At 38.0% G+C, this 23,515-nt stretch overlaps 1 protein-coding gene and 1 long non-coding RNA gene across 3 annotated transcripts; both read left to right on the top strand.

Moving 5' to 3' along the window:
* Positions 1 to 6,794: 6,794 nt before the first annotated feature.
* On the top strand, positions 6,795 to 10,624 carry LOC139660039 (protein no-on-transient A-like). 2 transcript variants are annotated; one of them, XM_071538081.1, is made up of 17 exons: positions 6,795 to 6,870; positions 7,304 to 7,371; positions 7,850 to 7,883; positions 7,962 to 8,015; positions 8,141 to 8,194; positions 8,319 to 8,372; positions 8,565 to 8,630; positions 8,745 to 8,810; positions 8,936 to 8,989; positions 9,105 to 9,170; positions 9,296 to 9,349; positions 9,465 to 9,530; positions 9,645 to 9,710; positions 9,836 to 9,889; positions 10,004 to 10,063; positions 10,178 to 10,243; positions 10,370 to 10,624. In XM_071538081.1, the coding sequence occupies exons 2-17, from the start codon at positions 7,305 to 7,307 to the stop codon at positions 10,389 to 10,391; spliced, it is 903 nt and encodes a 300-aa protein (XP_071394182.1). In that variant the 5' UTR covers positions 6,795 to 6,870; position 7,304; the 3' UTR covers positions 10,392 to 10,624. The 2 variants fall into 2 exon arrangements, with proteins under 2 accessions (XP_071394182.1, XP_071394183.1); XM_071538082.1 differs by lacking the exons at positions 8,936 to 8,989; positions 9,105 to 9,170.
* A 7,004-nt stretch (positions 10,625 to 17,628) lies between these two features.
* On the top strand, positions 17,629 to 18,710 carry LOC139660045 (uncharacterized). Its single transcript, XR_011696545.1, has 4 exons — positions 17,629 to 17,784; positions 18,045 to 18,149; positions 18,264 to 18,329; positions 18,456 to 18,710. It is a non-coding gene; the product is annotated as an uncharacterized lncRNA (long non-coding RNA).
* Positions 18,711 to 23,515: the final 4,805 nt, after the last annotated feature.

Raw genomic sequence — 23,515 nt, 5'->3', positions numbered from 1 at the left:
AGCACAGGCCGGATTTATTTATTATTTATTTCATATTAAATACTTTTGCAACACTCAGTGAGGATGTTAACTGTTTCACAACCTTGTTATCTAAAATGCCTCATTGATATGGGTTTCACAACATATTGCTAGGAAAACTGATAAATTCCCTGTGCATCTCTGGCAAACAAACATCATGCATCATTAATAAAATCACATAGTCACAGTGATGTTGCAGGGTGAGAACTCATACTGGTGACAGCCTGAGAACTCACTGCCTACAATCAGACACTTTTAAGTCATTTGAAGTCATACAGTTGCCAATGTGAGACTTGTCTGACACTTTTCTGTCATTTGGCTATCTAGGAACTATCCTGCAACACAGAAACAATAGGATTGCTACATTTATTGTTAGGGTGCTATGACTTTAACTCCTTGCTATTAGTTGCTAGTAATTATTCATTTATTTATTTAACCTTTATTTTACCAAGTTGTCCATCAAGATGCAATATCTTTTTCAAGAGAGACCTGGTCCAAGAGATGGCAGTGCAGCAATGTTACATGACATAATACATATGTACATAATTTGTAATGCTGGTGATATACTGCAGGGATTTAAGCTCTTTTTACTGTTTAATAAGCCTATTCTACTGTTGCACTCATTGCTTGTAAAATATGAATATCTATATATATATATAGCCACTCTTCGCTGCCTTGTATCAGCATTAATTCCATTAAAGATTGGAAGGAGTATAAAGACTATGTATTGTCTCAAACCACAAAACTGGAGAGTTATCCTTACTGAAACTCCTATTGTTGTTATTACCTCCGCCAAGGAGGTTATGTTTTTGGTGCCGTTTGTTTGTCTGTTTGGCTGTTAGCAGGATTACGGAAAAACTGCTGGCCCGATTTTCATGAAACTTCGTGGAAGGGTGTAGCATGGGCCAAGGAAGAACCCATTAAGGAGGTCTGCACTCTCCGAGTGTTCTTCTAGTCACACCTTTATTTATACTCCCATTAAACCCACTGAGGACGGATCCTCATTTACAATGGTGCTGAGAGCAAAGACAACAGTTAAAATACATTAATAAGAACAAGAAAACCTGGGTACATAATATAGATACAAATAAAGTAAAATACAAAGTCAAATAAATTAAAAGACTACAAATTTAAAAAATAATTAAAACAGTTGCATTCAAATCCAATTTGACACGCAACAAACAATCTAAAATGGCCTAGGGAGGGCAAGGTATCTAATTTAAAAACATTTTGAAGGCTGTTCCAGGTAGCAGGGGCACTATAACTTAAAGCAGTCTTTCCAAGTTCTGAGTTGTAACATTGTTTCTATCATATCAGAAGTTTAATGTGCTATTATAATTATAATTTGAGAGACATACAGTATGCTATCAATTAAAACACCTGGAACATAGTATCTTGATAAAATACTAATTTCTAAAATTTACCATAAACATAAACCAATATCCACTCAGGCGGACCAGCTGTGTTGATGTTTTCACCTCTTTTCTAAAGCTTGTTATCAAATTCCGCTCCGGAACGAAGCTCCTCTTGGTCCATTCAGTAGCTTTTCATTTTTTAAAACTAGCTTCGCACCTCCGTCGCTGTTTAAAAGTGGCGCTTTCCCCCTCCTATTCCTGGAAACCGGCGACACCTCCATGTAGGTGCTTTGCTAGGTTTGTCCTTGGGGCCTCCGTAGTGCAGTAGCTTTGCTGTGCTTTATTTACAAATGTGTTGTGGTTTCTGTCACCCTATAGTGGTCGGAAAATAACTTATTGCAGCTTTAATCAAAACAAGTCATCCCTAGGTTCACACCTAATATACTATGTAGCCTAACCTGATAAAACGTATCAGAGGCAAAAACCAACCTGACTGGAATCAATGACAATACCATTGTAAAGACAGCTCCATTCGGCACTTTAGCTCTACATTTAGTTTCCACTCAGCTCTGGCTGTTTGCGCAATGTATCATGGGTATTACCCTCTAGGTTTATCTCATTCGGACGAATTACTAAGATCTTTTGTGATCAACTTTTATTTTATTGTCAGTCAGACATGAGTTGTGAACAGTATACATTTATCAAGTTATTGACATACATTCATTTTATAATTTCCCATGACGAGTTACTAAGTTGTTCGGATGAGTTACTAAGTTGTTTAGCCGAGTTACTAAGTCATTAGGACAGGTTAAAAAACATTTCTTGCATTGACGTTCAGGGCTTCGCCAGTAAGTTGTTCAAACGACTGGAGTAGGCTTTTCATAACCTGCATAAAACAGCTTGAATCCTTTTCATATACTGATGGAAACAAAATCTAAGACTGACATAATCAAAATGTTTTTTTTATATACTTGCCTCGTTATACCAACTAACATTATACAAATCTAACTTATGAAGGATATCTGAAACTGCTTATTAATACAGATAAATACACACCAGCACAAAATAGCCTCACCATATCAAAGCTGCAAGCAGACATCAAATAGTGTTCTGGCAAACACTGCAAACATTTTATTTTCCAGATTCCAGTACTTACATTTAGAAAGGTTAAACTCAAGGACTTTAAGCACTTTAAGGACCTTGTGCGAACTCTGTAGGCTTCTACAGTAGGAATTATGGAAACTTGGATACTGGATGGATACTATTTCTGGAATACCTCCACTCCACAGGTTTGCAATACATGAATTGTCACAATGTCACAATCACTACCACCTTGTCTAGGCCACATTATCAACTAAATTATATTGTGGAGTGAGTTTCCACCAGCGGAGTGAGTTTAACTGACTCCTCCAACTCCATTACATTACAGCTCTGGTGGCTGAGAACAGCTGATTATGTTTCCAAACGTACAACTTGTCCGTCTCAACAGAACTAAATAGACAGTTCATTTTTGATTTGGAACAGATCATTTTGATCACTGATCCATCTGATTGATTTAGTGTTTAAATAATGTCAGCTTGTTAGCTAGCTAACCATAGCAGCTAGACGCCAACAAACCTCAGTTGGACTAACCTTGTTCTATCTTGTTTTTACTTTAAATTTTACCTGGATCCAACTGGATTTATCGGGATTACGTCCGAGGTTTGGCTTTTTAACTTTTTACTCACCTAGATCACCTGTTTCAATTACCTGGATAATATTACTCCATCATGTTAGCAATACAAACACTACCAACTATGCCCTGTGAGAACTGTGCGCTACTCCAGAAAGCTAAGGAGGATATTCAACGGATGTCTGATGAACTGCAGAAGAAAGACACTCTTTTGTCCAGCTTCATGGACGTGGCTGCTGGTCAGTCCAAACAGATTGCCTCTTTCAATGCAGTCACCCAGGACACAGTTCTGTGGGACCCCTCCACCTGTCCGCGGCTTTCGTCCTGCTCAACACCAAACCATCAATTGTCCTGGGCCGAAGTGGTGGTCCGTGGTCGCAAGCGATACCTGGACGGGGCTGCCTCACCATCTCACCTATGCCTCTCCAACCGCTATGTGACCCTGTCTGCCGACACTCCGGTCCACCCAGCTGATGCTGTAGCTCTGACTCATCCTGATCTGGACCCCTCTCCAAAAACGGCGCCTGCTGATACTGCAACTTCTCCACCACTGGTGGTTAGCAGTGTTCAGGTGGCCTGACACTCCACTGCCAAGCCAAATCAACGGCCCTCGTCTCAGGTCAGGACCTCCTCTTCCCATCTCAAGATCCTGAGTGAGGCCGTGAGTAGACACTCTGGAAATCTTCCTTGCCCTGAGCCGGTCGGATGTCGCTAAACCTGGCTAAAAATTGACGGCATTGCAACTCTCGTTGAATCCTGTCCCCCCAACTACACTTTTTTTCAATCAGTGAGACAGGAGAAGAGAGGTGGGGGAATAGCTGCTATTTTCTCGGATCAATTTAGCTGCTCTAAAATTGATCAGGGTACTTTCTCTTCCTTTGAATATCTTGCCATTTTGCTAAAAGCTGAATCAAATGTGCTTATTTTAACATTATACAGACCACCGAAGCAATCGGCAGTATTCCTGTCTGAATTCTCCGAGCTTATGTCTACCATTATTACTAGCTACAATTGAATAATTCTCAATGGAGACATGAATACAGTTCAGGTTCAGGCTATGGAGTTTATGAATCTCCTTGACAACCTAGGATTGTCACAGCATGTAACGGAAGCTACCCATCAACGGGGTAATATACTTGATCTAATAGCATCGCAAGGAATAACCATTGACAGTCTTTCAGTGTCCGACATTGCTATTTCCGATCATTACCATGTGTTCTTTGACGCTCTGTTAAGTACACATAGCAAAAAAGATCATTTACAATTAAAAAATGGTACTTAGATACTACAGCAGAATTAAAGTTTTCTGAACTTGCAAACTCCTTTGACCCATGTGTTGTACACTATTCGATAAATGAAATGGTTGACATGTTTAATAGTAACTTAAGCAATGCATTAAACAGTGTTGCTCCAGTTCATGATCAAAAAGAGGTCGCACGATAAAATATCACCATGGATAAATAGCACTGTCCGTAATCTCAAGAGATCATGTAGAAAAGCAGAGCAGACATGAAGAAAAACTAAATTAGAGATTCACCGTAGCATTTTTAAGGAGCACACAGTACTTATAACAAGGCTATTCGTTTGGAAAGAACAGCTAGCTTTTCAAAGACCATTGCAGACAATGGCAACAATTTCAGAGGATTGTTCTCGACTATCAATCGGTTATTGAATCCCGCACCAACCTCTTAAATTCTTAGCCAGGCCTCTGTCTCAAAATGTGAGGAATTTGCAAAATGTTTTAATGACAAGATTAAAACCATTAGAGCTGGTATTGTCAGAAATACTAGTACTCCATATGGCCTGCCCATTAACAAGCCGGCAACTATGAGGAATTTTAATAGTATCTCTGATGCAGAACTCAACAGAATTATAACACAGAGTAAACCGTCAACCTGCTGTCTCGACCCTGTCCCTACAATTTTTTTTTTTTAAAGTTTTTAATAGTGTCTCCACATCAGTCCTAAATATAGTAAACACATCTCAGGAGACTGGAATTTTCCCCAACGCATTCAAAACTGCTGTTGTGAAACCGCTATTGAAGAAACCAAATTTAGATCATAATGTTCTAAGTAATTACAGGCCGGAATCCAATTTACCCTTCTTGAGCAAGATACTTTAAAAAGTTGTTTTTAACCAACTAAGTAACTTGTTAAACGAGAATGATATTTTGGAGAAATTCCAATCTGGTTTTAGATCTAACCACAGCACAGAGACGCCATTAACCAAAATAGTAAACGATCTTAGACTTGACAATTGAGGCAATTCTATATTAGTCTAGGAGACTACAAGTCAGAGAGATATGATATCTCTTCTGGAGTTGCACAAGGAAGCTGTTTTGGTCTCCTTCTCTTTTCATTGTATATGTTGTATTGTATCTTAGGTAATATCATCAGAGAACACGATGTTAGCTTTCATAGTTATGCTGACGATACGCAACTGTAAATTTCTGTGGAGCCGAATGATCTGAATGCCTTATGCCCCTTGACTGCCTGCTTATCTGCAATAAACCAATGGATGAACAACAATTTTCTGAAACTAAATGAGGATAAGACAGAGATTCTCTTGGTTGGCCGAAGAACAAAAGAGAAATACTCTCAAAAAGGCTAGGAAATCTGGGCCATCAGACTAAATCCGAAATAACAAGCTTCGGTGTTGGTTTGGACTCTGACCTGAGTTCTGAACAACACATAAACAGGGTGACAAAGACAGTGTTCTTTCACCTGAGAAATATAGCTAAGATATGATCGTTTTTAACCAAGCAGGATGCTGAGAGGCTAATTCATGATTTTATATCAAGCAGACTTGATTATTGTAACGCCCTTTTTACTGGCCTTCCCAAAAAGACAATTGAGAAACTACAGCTGGTTCAGAACTCTGCAGCTAGACTACTGACGAAAACAAGGAAGAGAGACCATATAGCCCCTGTTGTGGCTGCACTGCATTGGCTCCCTGTGTCTTTCAGAGTTGATTTTAAAATTATTCTGCTTGTTTTTAGCACCCCCATACATATTAGAGTGCTTGGTGTCCTATGTCCCCTCACAAGCCCTCAGGTCCTCTGAGGCAGGTCTTTTAAAAGTACCGCAGGTTCCCCAAAAGAAAATTGGGGAAGCCTTCATTCACTACGCGCCAAAATTGTAGAACTCCCTGCCTAAAGGTATTAGAGAGGTGGACTCAGTAGACATTTTTAAACGTCAGCCGAAAACATATCTTTTTAACCTGGCATACAATCACTAATACCTCTTTCCTAGTCTTTTTTACTCTTTTTATTGTTTTTACTGTTTTTATTTTTATATATTTTTTTCTATTGTTTTTATTGTTTTTACTTATTTTATTGTTTTTACTCATTATATTGCTTTTACTCATTACTCATTATTGTGATATGGTTGTGATATGGTTGTGCCAAACTATTCATTTTTGTGATGTGTGCTGAACTGTCAAAGCACTTTGAGCTGCATAGTCTGTATGAAAAGTGCTATACAAATAAAGTTATTATCATAATTATTATTATTATTATTATATTGAGTTAAAGTTGTATCTTCAGGCTAATCCCTCACTCACTACTTGAAGACTTGAACTTGAGGAAGTGAGTGTGATAACCCTACATTACAAAATACAATGAGACTATATGTCCAACTTGCAAAATACACACATTGAAAAAATGAACACAAAGGAGACTAATACCCACCCATAAACCAAGCCAGCCTTGCCCATATAAAGATGGGTGTACATCTCAAATGTCAGATGCAGAAATTCACATCACCTCTACATCTGAAACTCTTCACTTAGCTGACAAAAGCCTTTTAACTCTAAATCTGTGGAAAGGTAAGAAGTAAATATTTCATCATCATTTCACTAGACATCATTTCACAGGTGCTGGATCAAAAACTTTTTTAACAGAGAGAAAGAGGTATGGATAGCTCACAAGAATTAATTTTAATTTCATCCAGAGTAACACAAGCACAATTGTGTGTGTTGTGTTACTCGTGCCTGATGAGGATCTCCGTGAGAACGAAATGTTGCCTTGCCATTAAAATGTGTGTGCGGATTCTACCTCTTTCTCATTAATATGAGCGAGACAATGTCCTTTGGAAGTAGAATAACAACTGTTCACAAAAATCCATAAACAAAAAGCACAAACCTTTATTCATTTAAGTTAGATTAATGGATTATTTGTAACACTGATGTAGTAAAATTTTTCTGAGACTACAAACAGCCCAGGTAAAATGTGTCCGATGTGTTTGGTTGTTGTTTTCAGGATGAAGTGTGCCGTGGGCTTTGCTGTGTTGATGCTGGTCGTACTCATAGTTGATCCTGGAGAATGTGGTAAATGCATTACCTTTCGTTTTTTGAACATGCGTGACTGTATATTCGTACATACATTTACTGTACTATAATTAGCCTTACAGGTGTGTCTTAAAATGAAAGATTACCATAAAACACATTTTTGAAAATTTTGTTAATGAAGAGTATTTGGTTTAGTGATCAGTTTGGAAAACTAAAATAAGTGGATTACATAAAGTAAGGCGTGTACATCATGCAATAACTTGTCTTTACTTGCATTTATTCATCTACTAGGCTAGGTTTAATTTAGTCCTCATAGCAGGCTGTTTTTGTTATAAAGCACTGCATTTCATGTTAGACACACTCTTTAACAAGACATGCTAAATACAAAGAGCGTTTAATATATCCAATATTTCAAAGATATATTTAAGATTACAAAATGAAGAAACCATAACAATGTTATGATACTGGTTTGCTGTGATGTGATCATACATATTTTTATCTCTTATGTTAAATTTAGGTTGCACATGCATCCACAACATTTGCAAAATAAGGTAAACTTATAATTACTATATAAATGTTTTCATGCCAAATAAAAATATGCAAATCTGATTACATTCCTCCTCCACCAGGGATGGCGGCAGTGGAACCAAACTCTGCAAACAGAGCCAGCAAAGAGGCAGCCAGTACGGTTCTTCCCAAACTCAACAACTGTCATATTATGACTACAGTGACTAGTACTCTTCAAATTAATATATACATTTTGTCTTGCCAAATAAAATAAAATCTAATTCCCTTTCTCCTCCACCAGGACTGGCGGAAATGGAGCCCAACTCTACATACAGAATCAGCAAGGAGTTACCCAGTATGTTTCTTCCCAAACTCAACAACTGTCAGTTTATGACTACACTGACTAGTACTCTTCAAAGTAATACTTTTATTGTCATTGCAAATAAACTCTGAATATGATTCCATTCCTCCTCCACCAGGTATGGCAGAAAAAGAGCCCGCATCTACAAACAGGAGCAGCAAGGAGTCAGCCAGTAAGCTTCTTCCAAAAATGAACAACTGTCACATTATGACTACAGTGACAAGTTGTCTTCAAATTAGACATGCCAAATACAAACTGAATCTGATTCCCCTCCTCCTTCGAATTATAACTACAGTGACTAGTACTCTTCAAAGTAATATATCAATTTTGTCATATGTGATTCCCTTCCTTCCTCCTGCACCAGGAATGGCTCCGTGATCTCGTACAGAGGACCCCGAAACTTCAAAATTAACCAGCGAGGAGGCAACCAGTACGGTTCTTTCCAAACTCAACAACTGTCATATTATGACTACACTGACTAGTACTCTTCAAATTAATATATACATTTTGTCATATGTGATTCCCTTCCTTCCTCCTGCACCAGGCATAGCTCCGTGATCTCGTACGAAAGAGCCCGAAACTTCAACATGAACCAGCAAGGAGGCATCCAGTACGGTTCTTTCCAAACTCAACAACTGTCATATTATGACTACACTGACTAGTACTCTTCAAATTAATATATACATTTTGTCATGCCAAATCAAATCAAATCTAATTCCCTTCCTCCTCCACCAGTAATGGCGGAAATGGAGCCCAATTCTATGGCCAGAACCAGCAAGGAGGAAACCAGTACGGTTTTTCCCAAACTCAAAAACGGTCAAGATTATAACTACAGTGACTAGTACTCTTCAAAGTAATATATACATTTTGTCATATGTGATTCCCTTCCGTCCTCCTGCACCAGGAATGGCTCCATGATCTCGTACAGAGGACCCCGAAACTTCAACATGAACCAGCACGGAGGCATCTAGTATGGTTCTTTCCAAACTCAACAACTGTCATATTATGACTACAGTGACTAGTACTCTTCAAATTAATATATACATTTTGTCATGCCAAATCAAATCAAATCTAATTCCCTTCCTCCTCCACCAGTAATGGCGGAAATGGAGACCAAGTCCACAACCAGACCCAGCAAGGAGGAAACCAGTACGGTTTTTCCCAAACTCAAAAACGGTCAAGATTATAACTACAGTGACTAGTACTCTTCAAAGTAATATATAAATTTTGTCATATGTGATTCCCTTCCGTCCTCCTGCACCAGGAATGACTCCGTGATCTCGTACAGAGGACCCCGAAACATCAACATTAACCAGCGAGGAGGCAACCAGTACGGTTCTTTCCAAACTCAACAACTGTCATATTATGACTACACTGACTAGTACTCTTCAAATTAATATATAAATTTTGTCATATGTGATTCCCTTCCTTCCTCCTGCACCAGGCATAGCTCCGTGTTCTCGTACGAAACAGCCCGAAACTTCAACATGAACCAGCAAGGAGGCATCCGGTACGGTTCTTTCCAAACTCAACAACTGTCATATTATGACTACACTGACTAGTACTCTTCAAATTAATATATACATTTTGTCATGCCAAATCAAATCAAATCTAATTCCCTTCCTCCTCCACCAGTAATGGCGGAAATGGAGACCAAGTCTACAACCAGACCCAGCAAGGAGGAAACCAGTACGTTTCTTCCCAAACTAAACAACTGCCACATTATGACTACAGTGACTAGTAGTCGTCAAAGTAATATATACATTTTGTCATACGTGATTCCCTTCCTTCCTCCTGCACCAGGAATGGCGGCACGGGCTCGAAAGGAAGAAACTTCAACATGAACCAGAAGGGAGGCAGCCAGTACGGTTTTTCCAAAACTCAACCACTGTCACATTATGACTACAGTGACTAGTAGCCTTTAAAGTAATATATACATTTTGTCATATGTGATTCCCTTCCTTCCTCCTGCACCAGGTATGGCTTAGTGCGCTCGTACGGAGGACCCCAAAACTTCAACATGAACCAGCAAGGAGGCAACCAGTACGGTTTTTCCAAAACTCAACCACTGTCACATTATGATGACAGTGACTAGTAGTCTTTTAAGTAATACATCAATTTTATCTTGTCAAATAAAATCTGAGTGTTATTCTCTTCCTTCTCCACCAGGAATGGCCCTTTGGGACGCTAAATCTTTCAGGGTTCATCTGAAGGGGCCACTCTGATGCTACGCTTTTGGAAAAACAGAATTGGCTCTTACTGCTAAAGCTTCTTGCTCTGCAATGCGAGTAACAAATTGACTAACTACCATACTAGAAGTCTCATGACTCCATGACTCACTTGAGATGAAGTGATGTTTTTCATGTCAATCAACATATACCCTGCACTGCCCTGATGAATAAATCTGCATTATGAAAAGTCAAAGCAACTCTCCTTTGTGTTATTATTAAAGTGAATAAGTTACTGTAATTTCATTTCAAGATGATGATGAGCATTGATATTCAATTTCTCTTAGGGGAAAAGCTCTGTTAGTGGGGTAGATGTAAAAAAAAGAGAAAGAAAGGACAACACAACTGAAAATTTATATTTTGCTCAAAGCTCAGTTAATGAACTTCAGACTGCAAATACTTTGTGGTGCCACTGGATTGTCGACATTTAGATCCCTACAGATATATTCAAATCACATTCCATTAGGGCTTACCTTATGTCTGTTCAGAATTTCTATTCAAGAGAGGTTCTTTTAAAAAATGTTCAAAACAAATTTGGCTACGTACTTGTGTGATATGTCTAGGGAGCAAATTCCATCCAGTCATAGCTCTAAACATAACCATTCGTTGGACTGAATTTGTTCTTGCCTTCTGTAATGTAAAATTCCCTCCTATAGCATGTCTGGTAGAATAAGTGTGTCTATCTAAGCTGAACGATAAGTTCTTGTATAAACTAAATGGAATCTTAGTAACAGAGATATTTCTTATAAATACAAGTAATGAATAAAGTAATCTGTTTTCAACATATAACCAGGAGAGATATTTATGCATTGCAACAACAATCGTTCTGTATTTGCAACGAAGCTCAATACGCGCTGCTCTGTTTTGTACAAGTTGCAACTTCTTTATATTACGCATTGTAGCACTAGACCATACTGCCGGGCAATAGTCAAGTTGGGACAACACCAAGGCTTGAATTACCTGTCTAACTGAATTTTGTGTCACAAACTTTGAACATCTTTTATTAACCGTCAGGCTGTTTCCCATACTACCTTATCTATGTGCTTTACCCACGATAATTTACTATCTAAGATAATTCCTAGGAGCTTGGTTTCTTGGACTTGGTCAATCGACACATTATTTATGTAAAGATTCAGACATGGCTTCATGCTGAGAGAGTGATTTGTACCAAATTCAATGCTATTTGTCTTAGAAACATTCAAAACCAATTAATTGCTCCTTATCCATTCAACCACTGATTGCGGTTCAATACTTAAACATGTAGTTAACTCACTGGCTGTAAATGCAGACATGTATATTGTTGAATCATCCACATACATAGATATATTGGCCTTATTTAAAACAAGTGGTAAATCATTACTGAAAACAGTGTACAGCAGTGGCCCAAGGCAGCCTCCTTGAGGCACTCCATACTTTACAGTTGTAACCTCTGAATAGCTTCCATTAAAATTGTTTGTTTCTGATTAATTAGATAGCCCTTTATCCATAATAATGCAGATTGAACAAAACCATAACACTGTAATTTTGTCAATAAGTCATGATCAATAATATCAAAGGCTGCTGTAAAGTCAAGCAGTACAGCTCCCACTATTCTTTGCTCTTCAGTCTCTCTCATTTAATCATCAGTCATTTGCGTCAAAGCAGTAGCTGTTGTATGCGTGTTGAAAATCAGTGGTCAAATTATTCATAGAAAAATTGCATTGAATTTGTTCACTTACAATTTGTTCCATTATTTTAGTTAAAACAGGTAATAAACTTATAGGATGACTAATAGACCCAGAGAAAGTGCCCTTGTTACTTGTGTTACTACTGGATGCAGTTGCTGTTTGCCCTTATGTTTAGGTTTTCACTGTACAAGCCTAGTATCTCTGATATTGAAGCCCCTATCAAGAACAACATCTCCAGGTGACAGCATCTCCAGATGTCCACAGTTTTCTGTGATGTGCTTATCATTTCTGCTGTGTCATGATATGACTTGTTTAATAGTATTTATATAATATTTTTTTTCTTAAATTGCCATGGAGGATTAACAAAATTGAGTCTAACAGTAATATCCTAGCCAATGCCAAGTAAGCAGGCCGTAGTGATTTTCTAGTGAGCCAGCCAAGGCCGGCCAGCATAACTTATCTGATATGAAATGTTCATTTCAAATTCACTGGTGGTGTCCAGTGATCCCAGGTGACCGAAGCTCGCCACTTATTGCGACGATCTGGGTCTTTTGTTATGGAATAGAAATTTAAATCCGTATTTCTCTGTCGACTATTGTCACAACCCATGGCACAGCAGATCGAAGGCACTCTGAACACCAGAGTGACTGGACACTATACAAACAACAGCGCTGCTGATGTAGTGTGACGTCCCTTGAGATAAACGGATTGGTCTAACAAATCGTATGATTTGTCAACATTTAAGTTTTTCAGATTTCAATTCATCTTAAATAAAAACGCCATCTGCAAAATATTTTTCTTAACAAACAACAGTTAACCTCACACACACACACACACCAATTTTTAAATTACAATTAGAGTGCTTCTTTCACCATATAAAATAGACAAGCAGAATTAATCAAATTAAAAATTGTTAAAAAATAAAATGCTTGACACTAAGTCAGAATTTTGTCTTGAGCCTTTGCCCATTGTATCCTAGTCTCTACTCCAAAATACTGCGAGTTGTAGTTTGATTAGAGTCAGTTCAGTTAACCTGAACAAACAGCTGATTTTTGGCATTAGTTAGCTTACTAGACAGCATGCTAACTGAGCAAAGCAAAGGTATTAAAGATAATGTTAGGATAACTTATAGAGATTAAAAAGAGGGGAATCAGTTCTATTCTGGTAAGCCTTGATGCCTCTAATTAGATAAGATAATTTAAGATAATGAAATTTGTTAGTCCATATAACACACAGGGAGGTTGCCAGCACAACTCCATAGCAACCTTCTCCAAAACAACTGAAGTCAGTGGGGACCAGTTCTTCAGAGTTCCAAAAAGACCTACAGTATATTTACACCATCATTTAGTGCAAATCTTAACTACGGCTGATTGATTTGCAACAAATAATGGTGTATAGGTCTTTCTATTCACAGTGTGATTGTTTGGCTGTTTTTGTTTTGGAACACTAAAGAACTGCTTCCCCTTGACTTCAGTTGTTTTGGAGAAGGCTGCTACCAAGTTGTGCTGGCAACCTCAACTGTCAACCTTCAACTGACATGAGGGTGAGTAGATGATGACAGAATTTTCATTTTTGGGTGAACTATTCCTTTAAGGGCAGCTTAGGCTGTACATAGACTGTTTGGGGTTTATATAACAAGGGTATATGTCACTACTGTGTCCACCTTGATAACATCTTAAGATCTTGTTTTGGTTCAGCGACAGTCAGCAAGAAGTCCGGGTTCTGAGCATAACAGCCCCATTAGAACATGTTCCCAATCACCACTCCCATATAAACTGACCCATGGTAAAAGCCTTGCCTCCAGACCTGAATTATTTTTTAGTTTCCATTGCACACACTTTGTCTGTCCTCAATTAGCATTTTATTGAAATAGGTTCAGGTTTATGCATTTCAAAGCTTCCAAACAAACTGACATGAAATGCTTTCACAACACGCAGTGTTGAAGATGTTAACCGTTTCACAACCTTGTTATCTAAAATGCCTCATTGATATGGGTTTCACAACATATTGCAAAGAAAGCTGATACATTTCCTGTGCATATCTGGCAAACAACAAATATTGTGCATCATCAATAAAGTCACATAGTCACAGTGATGGTTGCAGGCTGAGAACTCATACTGGTCACGGTCTGAGAACTCATGGCCTACAATCAAACACACTTTTAAGTCATACAGTTGTTAAATGCCAACATGTGAGACTTTTCTGTCATGTTTCTGTCATTTGTTTATTGTACTATTCTAGGAACTATCCTGGAACACAGGATCAATAGCATTGCTACATTTATTGTCAGGGCGCTATGATTTTAACTCCTTACTATTACTTGCAAGCAATGCTGGTGTTATACTGTAGGAATTTAAGCTTCTTTCACTGTTGAATAAGCCTATTCTACTGTTGCACTCATTGCAAGTCACCGCATAAGAGCATCATCTAACTGCCTAAAGTGTAAAACATGAATGTAAATTGCAGCCACTCTTAGCTGCTCAGCATTAATTCCATTCTCTGTTGCTTTCAATATTTCAAGATCAGAATGAAAGGAGTATAAAGACTATGTACTGTCTCAAAGCGCAATACTGGAGAGTTATCCTTACTGAAACTCATATTGTTCCAACACTGTTTATATCATATATAAACTTTCATGTGCTGGAATATAGTATCTTGATAAAATACTAATTTATAAAATGTATGGTTCATGTTTTCCTACAATGCTTACTAATTAATTGCAAATTACATAATGGAAATATTTAATATTTAATTATGAGTTACTACATTAACATTTCAATTAATGGTTTACATGTTGCATTATAACTGAAATCAATAGTTTTGATTGTCGTAATTAACAATTTGTTACCAAATTTATTTGGATTTCATTTCATTTGTTATCCAGGTTAAACACTTTTTCAGAATTAATTAAAACTAGAAATAACCGCCTCGCGGTTGTATGCCTCCACCAATAAACTTTGTTTTATCATTGCAAGGACAGTCTTTATTTATTGAACATATATAATTAATGTGATTATTAGGTGAACTTAAAGCATTTTGGTGTCTGCAAAAGTAAGTCACAGCACAAGCAAAACATTATTATGTCACAGTGAAGTTGAACTTTTGGATATAAAATGTCATCACTTCATCATTTTATCCTATTAGACATTTGTGTGAAATTTTGTCATAATTAGCGTATGAATTCTTGAGTTATGGCCAAAAATGTCTTTTGTGAGGTCACAGTGACCTTGACCTTTCACCTTTGACCACCAAATTCTAATCAGTTCATCCTTGAGTCCAAGTGGACGTTTGTGCGAAATTTGGAGTAATTCCCTCAAGGTGTTCCTGAGATATCGTGTTCACGAGAATGGAACGGACGGACGGACGGACGGACGGATGGACAGACGACCCGAAAACATAATGCCTCCGGCCACGGCTGTAAACATAAACATATTTGTTGCACATAAATAACCATTATGTGGGATGCTATCAGTTACAACAGATGTTTGCAATCCTTAGTAAAGGGTTAGTAAGTGCTTTGCAAAACATTCATTTTTTAAGTTGTGTGCAGAGATCGACTATAGCTTGGCAGCATTTTGACCAATTTATTTATTTTTTTTTTCATTTTACTTTCCACAAGGTTTGCAGGTGTAGATCAACAAGTGATCTCTGTCAATAACATAACATATAGGTATACCAGGGCATTGATAGACAGGTAAGTAAATAAAACAGGAAATAGAAAAATAAAAAAAACAAATAAAATATATACTTTTTTTTTTTTTTTTTTTTTTCCGTAATAAATTCATAACTTAACGTTTTAGTCGCACTAAAGCCATGCAGTTATAACTAAGACAGTACAAGATACAGACAAGTAACAGAAAGCATACACCTGCACCTTTGGGCGCTCCTGAACCCTGACCTACCCCATCCCCATGGGTCTTTCTCTAAATTCCACACCAGTACGTTGCAAAATAAATAAGGAAACAAAAAATAAAAATAAAAATTTATATCGTGGTTATAGCTTCCTAGCCTTGAGCATAACCTGGCCTGCCCCATTCATCCTTGCAACAGAAAGCTCCATAGATAAAATCTCTATTAAAGAGTGATTCCACTGATGAATAGAAAGAGTGTGCGGTGGTTGCCACCTAACGGCCAACATTTTTTTAGCAACAGTGCATGCTGATAGCCACAGCTGTCTTTGAGTATGGTTAAAATTCTGCCCGGAATCATCATTCAAGAGCATACATTCTGGGGAGCAGTCGATCTCTAAACCTAGTGTTTCAGAGAAACGTTTTGTTATTTGTGTCCAAAAAGCTTGGCAGCATTTTAATGGCACTTCAACCGTCAAGATCAGAATCCTAGCAAGATTCTTAGGAAACTATGCTATATAGATAATATGAGCTAATTAGCTAGCAGACTTGGTTGAAGGCTTTCTATTCGTTGATGTAACACACCCTCAGGTAGCCATATTGGAGGTCCGCAAGGGGCTGGCTCCAAAAAGACTCCAAGCCCAACCCAACTTCTCCCTAAAAATATAAAGTCAATAAATTATTTCGACATGAGGTTATGGTCTCAGTAACTAATTTCACTTCTTCTAATGTGTGTCCTTAAGGCGATTTTCTAAATAATTGTGTCATTATCGGGATATAAAGGATCTACAACAGGGTTCTTTTCTTAGCGATTGACAGGTCACCCGCTCAGTGATCGACAGGTTATCGATTATGGACCAATAGTAGGCAGCGCTGCGGCTCTGCGGACAACCCGCGGCCTCGCTTTGGCTGCACTGGCTCCAAAAGATGTCAGCATGGCAGTGACAGTAAACCCAATCTCCAGGCTACTGTAACGCTCTTTATTCCAGCCTAAGCCAAAGGTCCCTCTTCTACCTGCAGTTAGTGCAAAATGAGGCAGCAATGCTTTTAACCAAGACTAAAAGACAGGACCGTGTCACCCCCATTTTAGCTTCTCTTCACTGGCTACCTAGATTTAGAATTGATTTTAAGGTTTTGCTCATAACTTGCGAGGCACTGTGTGGTCTGGCTCCCAGCTACATCACTGACCTTTTAACCCCATCTCTAAAAGTACGTCAGTACGTTAGTTTACCTTCTAAACTAAAACGCCCTGCCTGAGAATCTCAGGCTAGCAAATTCAGTGTCATCTTTTAAGTCTCTCCTCAAAACACATTTTTGTAAAGAGGCTTTTTTATGATTGTTATTTGTGTTTATTTTTCATTCCTTGTTTCGTAGTTGCTCTATTTTTTACTTCTTATTGCTGTAGTTGTGTTTTTATCGATACTACCTTATCTTTTTACTCTTTGTAAAAATAGCTTTGAAAGGTGCAATATAAATAAAGTTTATTATTATTTATTATTATTATCTTGAGGCTAATCCCTCACTCACTATTGCAGACTTGAAGTTGAGGAAGTGATAAAAAGGGGAAGTCCTGTGTGGACTGACTCAGGGCTCCTGGTAGAGATTAGATCAATGTTTTTTGTCCACATAAGCCTATGTTACGAAATTCAATAGGACTGTATGTCCAACCTGCAGAATACTACACACACACATTGAGAAAATGAACCCATGGGAGACTAATACCCACCCATAAACCAAGCCAGCCTTGCCCATATAAAGATGGGTGTACCTCTCAACTGACACTCTTCACTTTGCTGTCTTTGACATCAACCTTTTAACGTTGACTCTCAATCTGTGGAAAGGTAAGAAGTAAATATGTCATCATTATTTTACTAATATGAGGAAGACGATGTCCTTGGGATCCATGCTAAGTAAGGACACTGAATGTATATTGTGATTTGTACCCTGAATTACATTGTTGGATGACCGAATGAAATAAGATGACAACTGTTCACAAAAATACATGAAAAAAGCATAAAATATATTTGTCAAATTGATATAGTCACAAGACTAGAAACAGCTGAGTTGAAATGGGTCCGATGTGTTTGGTTCTTGTTTTCAGGATGAAGTCTGCTGTGGCCTTCGCTGTGTTGATGCTGGTTGTCAGCATGGTTGATCTTGGGGAATGTCAAGGGAACTTCGATCTGAACCAGCAGGGAGGCAGCCAGTACGGTTCTTCTCAAACTAAACAATTGCCACATTATCACTACAGTGACTAGTAGTCGTCAAAGTAATATATACATTTTGTCATATGTGATTCCCTTCCTTCCTCCTGCACCAGGTATGGCTTCGTGGGCTCGTACGGAGGACCCCAAAACTTCAACATGAACCAGCAAGGAGGCAACCAGTACGGTTTTTCCAAAACTCAAGCACTGTAACATTATGATGACAGTGACTAGTAGTCTTCTAAGTAATACATCAATTTTATCTTGTCAAATAAAATCTGAGTGTTATTCTCTTCCTTCTCCACCAGGAATGGCCCTTTGGGACGCTAAATCTTTCAGGGTTCATCTGAAGGGGCCACTCTGATGCTACGCTTTTGGAAAAACACAATTGGCTCTTACTGCTAAAGCTTCTTGCTCTGCAATGCCAGTAACAAATTGACTAACTACCATACTAGTAGTCTCATGACTCCATGACTCACTTGAGATGAAGTGATGTTTTTCATGTCAATCAACATATGCCCTGCACTGCCCTGATGAATAAATCTGCATTATGAAAAGTCAAAGCAACTCTCCTTTGTGTTATTATTAAAGTGAATAAGTTACTGTAATTTCATTTCAAGATGATGATGAGCATTGATATTCAATTTCTCTTAGGGAAAAAGCTCTGTTAGTGGGGTAGATGTAAAAAAAAGAGAAAGAAAGGACAACACAACTGAAAATTTATATTTTGCTCAAAGCTCAGTTAATGAACTTCAGACTGCAAATACTTTGTGGTGCCACTGGATTGTCGACATTTAGATCCCTACAGATATATTCAAATCACATTCCATTAGGGCTTACCTTATGTCTGTTCAGAATTTCTATTCAAGAGATGTTCTTTTAAAAAATGTTCAAAACAAATTTGACTACGTTCTTGTGTGATATGTCTAGGGAGCAAATTCCATCCAGTCATAGCTCTAAACATAACCATTCGTTGGACTGAATTTGTTCTTGCCTTCTGTAATGTAAAATTCCCTCCTATAGCATGTCTGGTAGAATAAGTGTGTCTATCTAAGCTGAACGATAAGTTCTTGTATAAACTAAATGGAATCTTAGTAACAGAGATATTTCTTATAAATACAAGTAATGAATAAAGTAATCTGTTTTCAACATATAACCAGGAGAGATATTTGTGCATTGCAACAACAATCGTTCTGTATTTGCATCGAAGCTCAATACGCGCTGCTCTGTTTTGTACAAGTTGCAACTTCTTTATATTACCCATTGTAGCACTAGACCATACTGCTGGGCAATAGTCAAGTTGGGACAACACCAAGGCTTGAATTACCTGTCTAACTGAATTTTGTGTCACAAACTTTGAACATCTTTTATTAACCGTCAGGCTGTTTCCCATACTACCTTATCTATGTGCTTTACCCACGATAATTTACTATCTAAGATAATTCCTAGGAGCTTGGTTTCTTGGACTTGTTCAATCGACACATTATTTATGTAAAGATTCAGACATGGCTTCATGCTAAGAGAGTGATTTGTACCAAATTCAATGCTATTTGTCTTAGAAACATTCAAAACCAATTAATTGCTCCTTATCCATTCAACCACTGATTGCGGTTCAATACTTAAACATGTAGTTAACTCACTGGCTGTAAATGCAGACATGTATATTGTTGAATCATCCACATACATAGATATATTGGCCTTATTCAAAACAAGTGGTAAATCATTACTGAAAACAGTGTACAGCAGTGGCCCAAGGCAGCCTCCTTGAGGCACTCCATACTTTACAGTTGTAACCTCTGAATAGCTTCCATTAAAATTGTTTGTTTCTGATTAATCAGATAGCCATAATAATGCAGATTGAACAAAACCATAACACTGTAATTTTGTCAACAAGTCATGATCAATAATATCAAAGGCTGCTGTAAAGTCAAGCAGTACAGCTCCCACTATTCTTTGCTCTTCAGTCTCATCTCTTCAGTCATTTGCGTCAAAGCAGTAGCTGTTGTATGCGTGTTGAAAATCAGTGGTCAAATTATTCACAGACAAATTGCATTGAATTTGTTCACTTACAATTTGTTCCATTATTTTAGTTAAAACAGGTAATAAACTTATAGGATGACTAATAGACCCAGAGAAAGTGCCCTTGTTACTTGTGTTACTACTGGATGCAGTTGCTGTTTGCCCTTATGTTTAGGTTTTCACTGTACAAGCCTAGTATCTCTGATATTGAAGCCCCTATCAAGAACAACATCTCCAGGTGACAGCATCTCCAGATGTCCACAGTTTTCTGTGATGTGCTTATCATTTCTGCTGTGTCATGATATGACTTGGTTAATAGTATTTATATAATATTTTTTTTCTTAAATTGCCATGGAGGATTAACAAAATTGAATCTAACAGTAATATCCTAGCCAATGCCAAGTAAGCAGGCCGTAGTGATTTTCTAGTGAGCCAGCCAAGGCCGGCCAGCATAACTTATCTGATATGAAATGTTCATCTCAAATTCACTGGTGGTGTCCAGTGATCCCAGGTGACTGAAGCTCGCCACTTATTGCAAAGATCTGGGTCTTTTGTTATGGAACAGAAATTTAAATCCGGATTTCTCTGTCGACTATTGTCACAACCCATGGCACAGCAGATCGAAGGCACTCTGAACACCAGAGTGACTGGACACTATACAAACAACAGTGCTGCTGATGTAGTGTGACGTCCCTTGAGATAAACGGATTGGTCTAACAAATCGTATAATTTGTCAACATTTAAGTTTTTCAGATTTCAATTCATCTTAAATAAAAACGCCATCTGCAAAATATTTTTCTTAACAAACAACAGTCAACCTCACACACACACACACACACACCAATTTTTAAATTACAATTAGAGTGCTTCTTTCACCATATAAAATAGACAAGCAGAATTAATCAAATTAAAAATTGTTAAAAAATAAAATGCTTGACACTAAGTCAGAATTTTGTCTTGAGCCCTTGCCCATTGTATCCTAGTCTCTACTCCAAAATACTGCGAGTTGTAGTTTGATTAGAGTCAGTTCAGTTAACCTGAACAAACAGCTGATTTTTGGCATTAGTTAGCTTACTAGACAGCATGCTAACTGAGCAAAGCAAAGGTATTAAAGATAATATTAGGATAACTTATAGAGATTAAAAAGAGGGGAATCAGTTCTATTCTGGTAAGCCTTGATGCCTCTAATTAGATAAGATAATTTAAGATAATGAAATTTGTTAGTCCATATAACACACAGGGAGGTTGCCAGCACAACTCCATAGCAACCTTCTCCAAAACAACTGAAGTCAGTGGGGACCAGTTCTTCAGAGTTCCAAAAAGACCTACAGTATAGTATAGTACTAGTATATTTACACCATCATTTAGTGCAAATCTTAACTACGGCTGATTGATTTGCAACAAATAATGGTGTATAGGTCTTTCTATTCACAGTGTGATTGTTTGGCTGTTTTTGTTTTGGAACAGTATAAAAATGGTTCCCCTTGACTTCAGTTGTTTTGGAGAAGGCTGCTACCAAGTTGTGCGGGCAACCTCAACTGTCAACCTTCAACTGACATGAGGGTGAGTAGATGATGACAGAATTTTCATTTTTGGGTGAACTATTCCTTTAAGGGCAGCTTAGGCTGTACATAGACTGTTTGGGGTTTATATAACAAGGGTATATGTCACTACTGTGTCCACCTTGATAACATCTTAAGTTCATTTCCGTACAATAATGTGAGATCTTGTTTTGGTTCAGCGACAGTCAGCAAGAAGTCCAGGTTCTGAGCATAACAGCCCCATTAGAACATGTTCCCAATCACCACTCCCATATAAACTGCCATGGTTGTGACTTTTGCCTTGTCTAGGTTTTGTATTTCTTTGTATGTTTCCCTGTCTAGTTCTTTTAGTTCTTTGTGTACCATGTTACCTGTCTGCCCCAGCTGTGTCTAATTTGTAATCACCCCCCATGTGTATATTAGTCTTGTTCCCCAGTTAGTCTTGGTCGGATCATTGTGTTATGTTTGTGTCAGTTTGTGTAGAGCTCTTATTTTTGGATTTCCTGTGTCACCTGCTATCTGTTCAATTAAACACCCAGTCCTGGGGTTTGATCACAACCTGCCTCGCTGTCCTGCGTTTGGGTCCTCACCACACCTCCCCGTGACAGACCCATGGTAAAAGCCTTGCCTCCAGACCTGAATTATTTTTTAGTTTCCATTGCACACACTTTGTCTGTCCTCAGTTAGCATTTTATTCACTGTAAACCCGAACAGTACTACTAACTTATAAAGATTGAGAACACTAGGCTACAAAAACCTCGCATAGTTGATAGAACTTAAAACTTTTCTATTTTCTGAACATGTGATCTAGTCTTCTTTTATGTGGCTCATCATTTCTGATTAAACACCGCTAGTTCAATGATTATTTTTAAGTGTGCGACGCACACTGACGTCATCCACGTCACGACGTTGCGGCTCTGCCCTGACCGACGCACGTTACCAGAAAAATCAATCCAACATGGCTGCCCTCCGCAAGCAACGGGAGTTAAGAAATGGAGCTACTTGTAAGTAAAAAAAACTTGTCATAACTAATTTGCGTGTTTTAACGTTGTAAGGATATCATAATGAGGAAAATGTTTGATCGCTAGACTGCCCTGTTTTTATATTTAGGGTAACGTAACGTGCAAAGCACTGCAGTTCCCCAGTGTTTCGCGCACATTTTTTGAACGCCATTAACGTCACTGCCTGATAACGTCGTTAGCTGGTAACTTTTTTTCAGTCAATGACAGCTGACTGTTTCTAAGTGTGTTGCGCACATTTTTTAATTCCATTAGCGGCACTGCCTGAAAACGGTAGTGTCAGCACTGCAGGGCAACAATGCTAGCGTTAACTCTTTTCAGTCAACGGCAGTCCTACTGTTTCTAAGTGTGTTGCTGCTGTTTATGTTAAGCGCCCTGATCTGGTAAATGTGATTTGTACATGCACCTGAATGAACTAGTCGCTAGGTGTAACTTTTATCCACGATTATGTTAAGGCTAATACACATGAAGTTAGCAAGATATTGAATATTAGTTAGCTAATTAAATCTTCAAACTTGTACTAAACCTTTGTACTAAATTTTCTTTCCTCGTAGGCTGAAGTGGATGCTGAGCTGCAGTGAACGTCCTCAAGAATCAAGGTAGCGTTAGGCTGTATTTTTTATTTTTTATTTTTTTTATTTTTTTCTCATTTCATTTATTTGGAGCATTTTTTTTCAGTACGTTAGCTTCACAAATAAACCTACATTAAATGTTGGGCTAGCAACTCAGTGAAATCAAATAACATGGTTTCTGTGTTGCCAGACAATTAATTTGAATGTTCAGGAAGAC

The sequence above is a fragment of the Centroberyx affinis genome, unplaced genomic scaffold (genome assembly GCF_046629955.1).
Source record: "Centroberyx affinis isolate AG114_WGS23_722 - 3 ecotype Tasmania unplaced genomic scaffold, CSIRO-AGI_Caff_v1 ptg003204l_1, whole genome shotgun sequence".
Lineage (NCBI taxonomy): Eukaryota > Metazoa > Chordata > Actinopteri > Beryciformes > Berycidae > Centroberyx > Centroberyx affinis.
This window is presented reverse-complemented; position numbering and strand designations above follow the sequence as displayed.

Coding starts and splice junctions, on each gene's coding strand:
- LOC139660039 (XM_071538081.1), top strand. CDS start 7,305: ATGAAGTGTGCCGTGGGCTTTGCTGTGTTGATGCTGGTCGTACTCATA. Junction 8,195..8,318: donor AATCAGCAAGGAGTTACCCA/GTATGTTTCTTC, acceptor CTCCTCCACCAG/GTATGGCAGAAAAAGAGCCC. Junction 9,711..9,835: donor AACCAGCAAGGAGGCATCCG/GTACGGTTCTTT, acceptor CTCCTCCACCAG/TAATGGCGGAAATGGAGACC.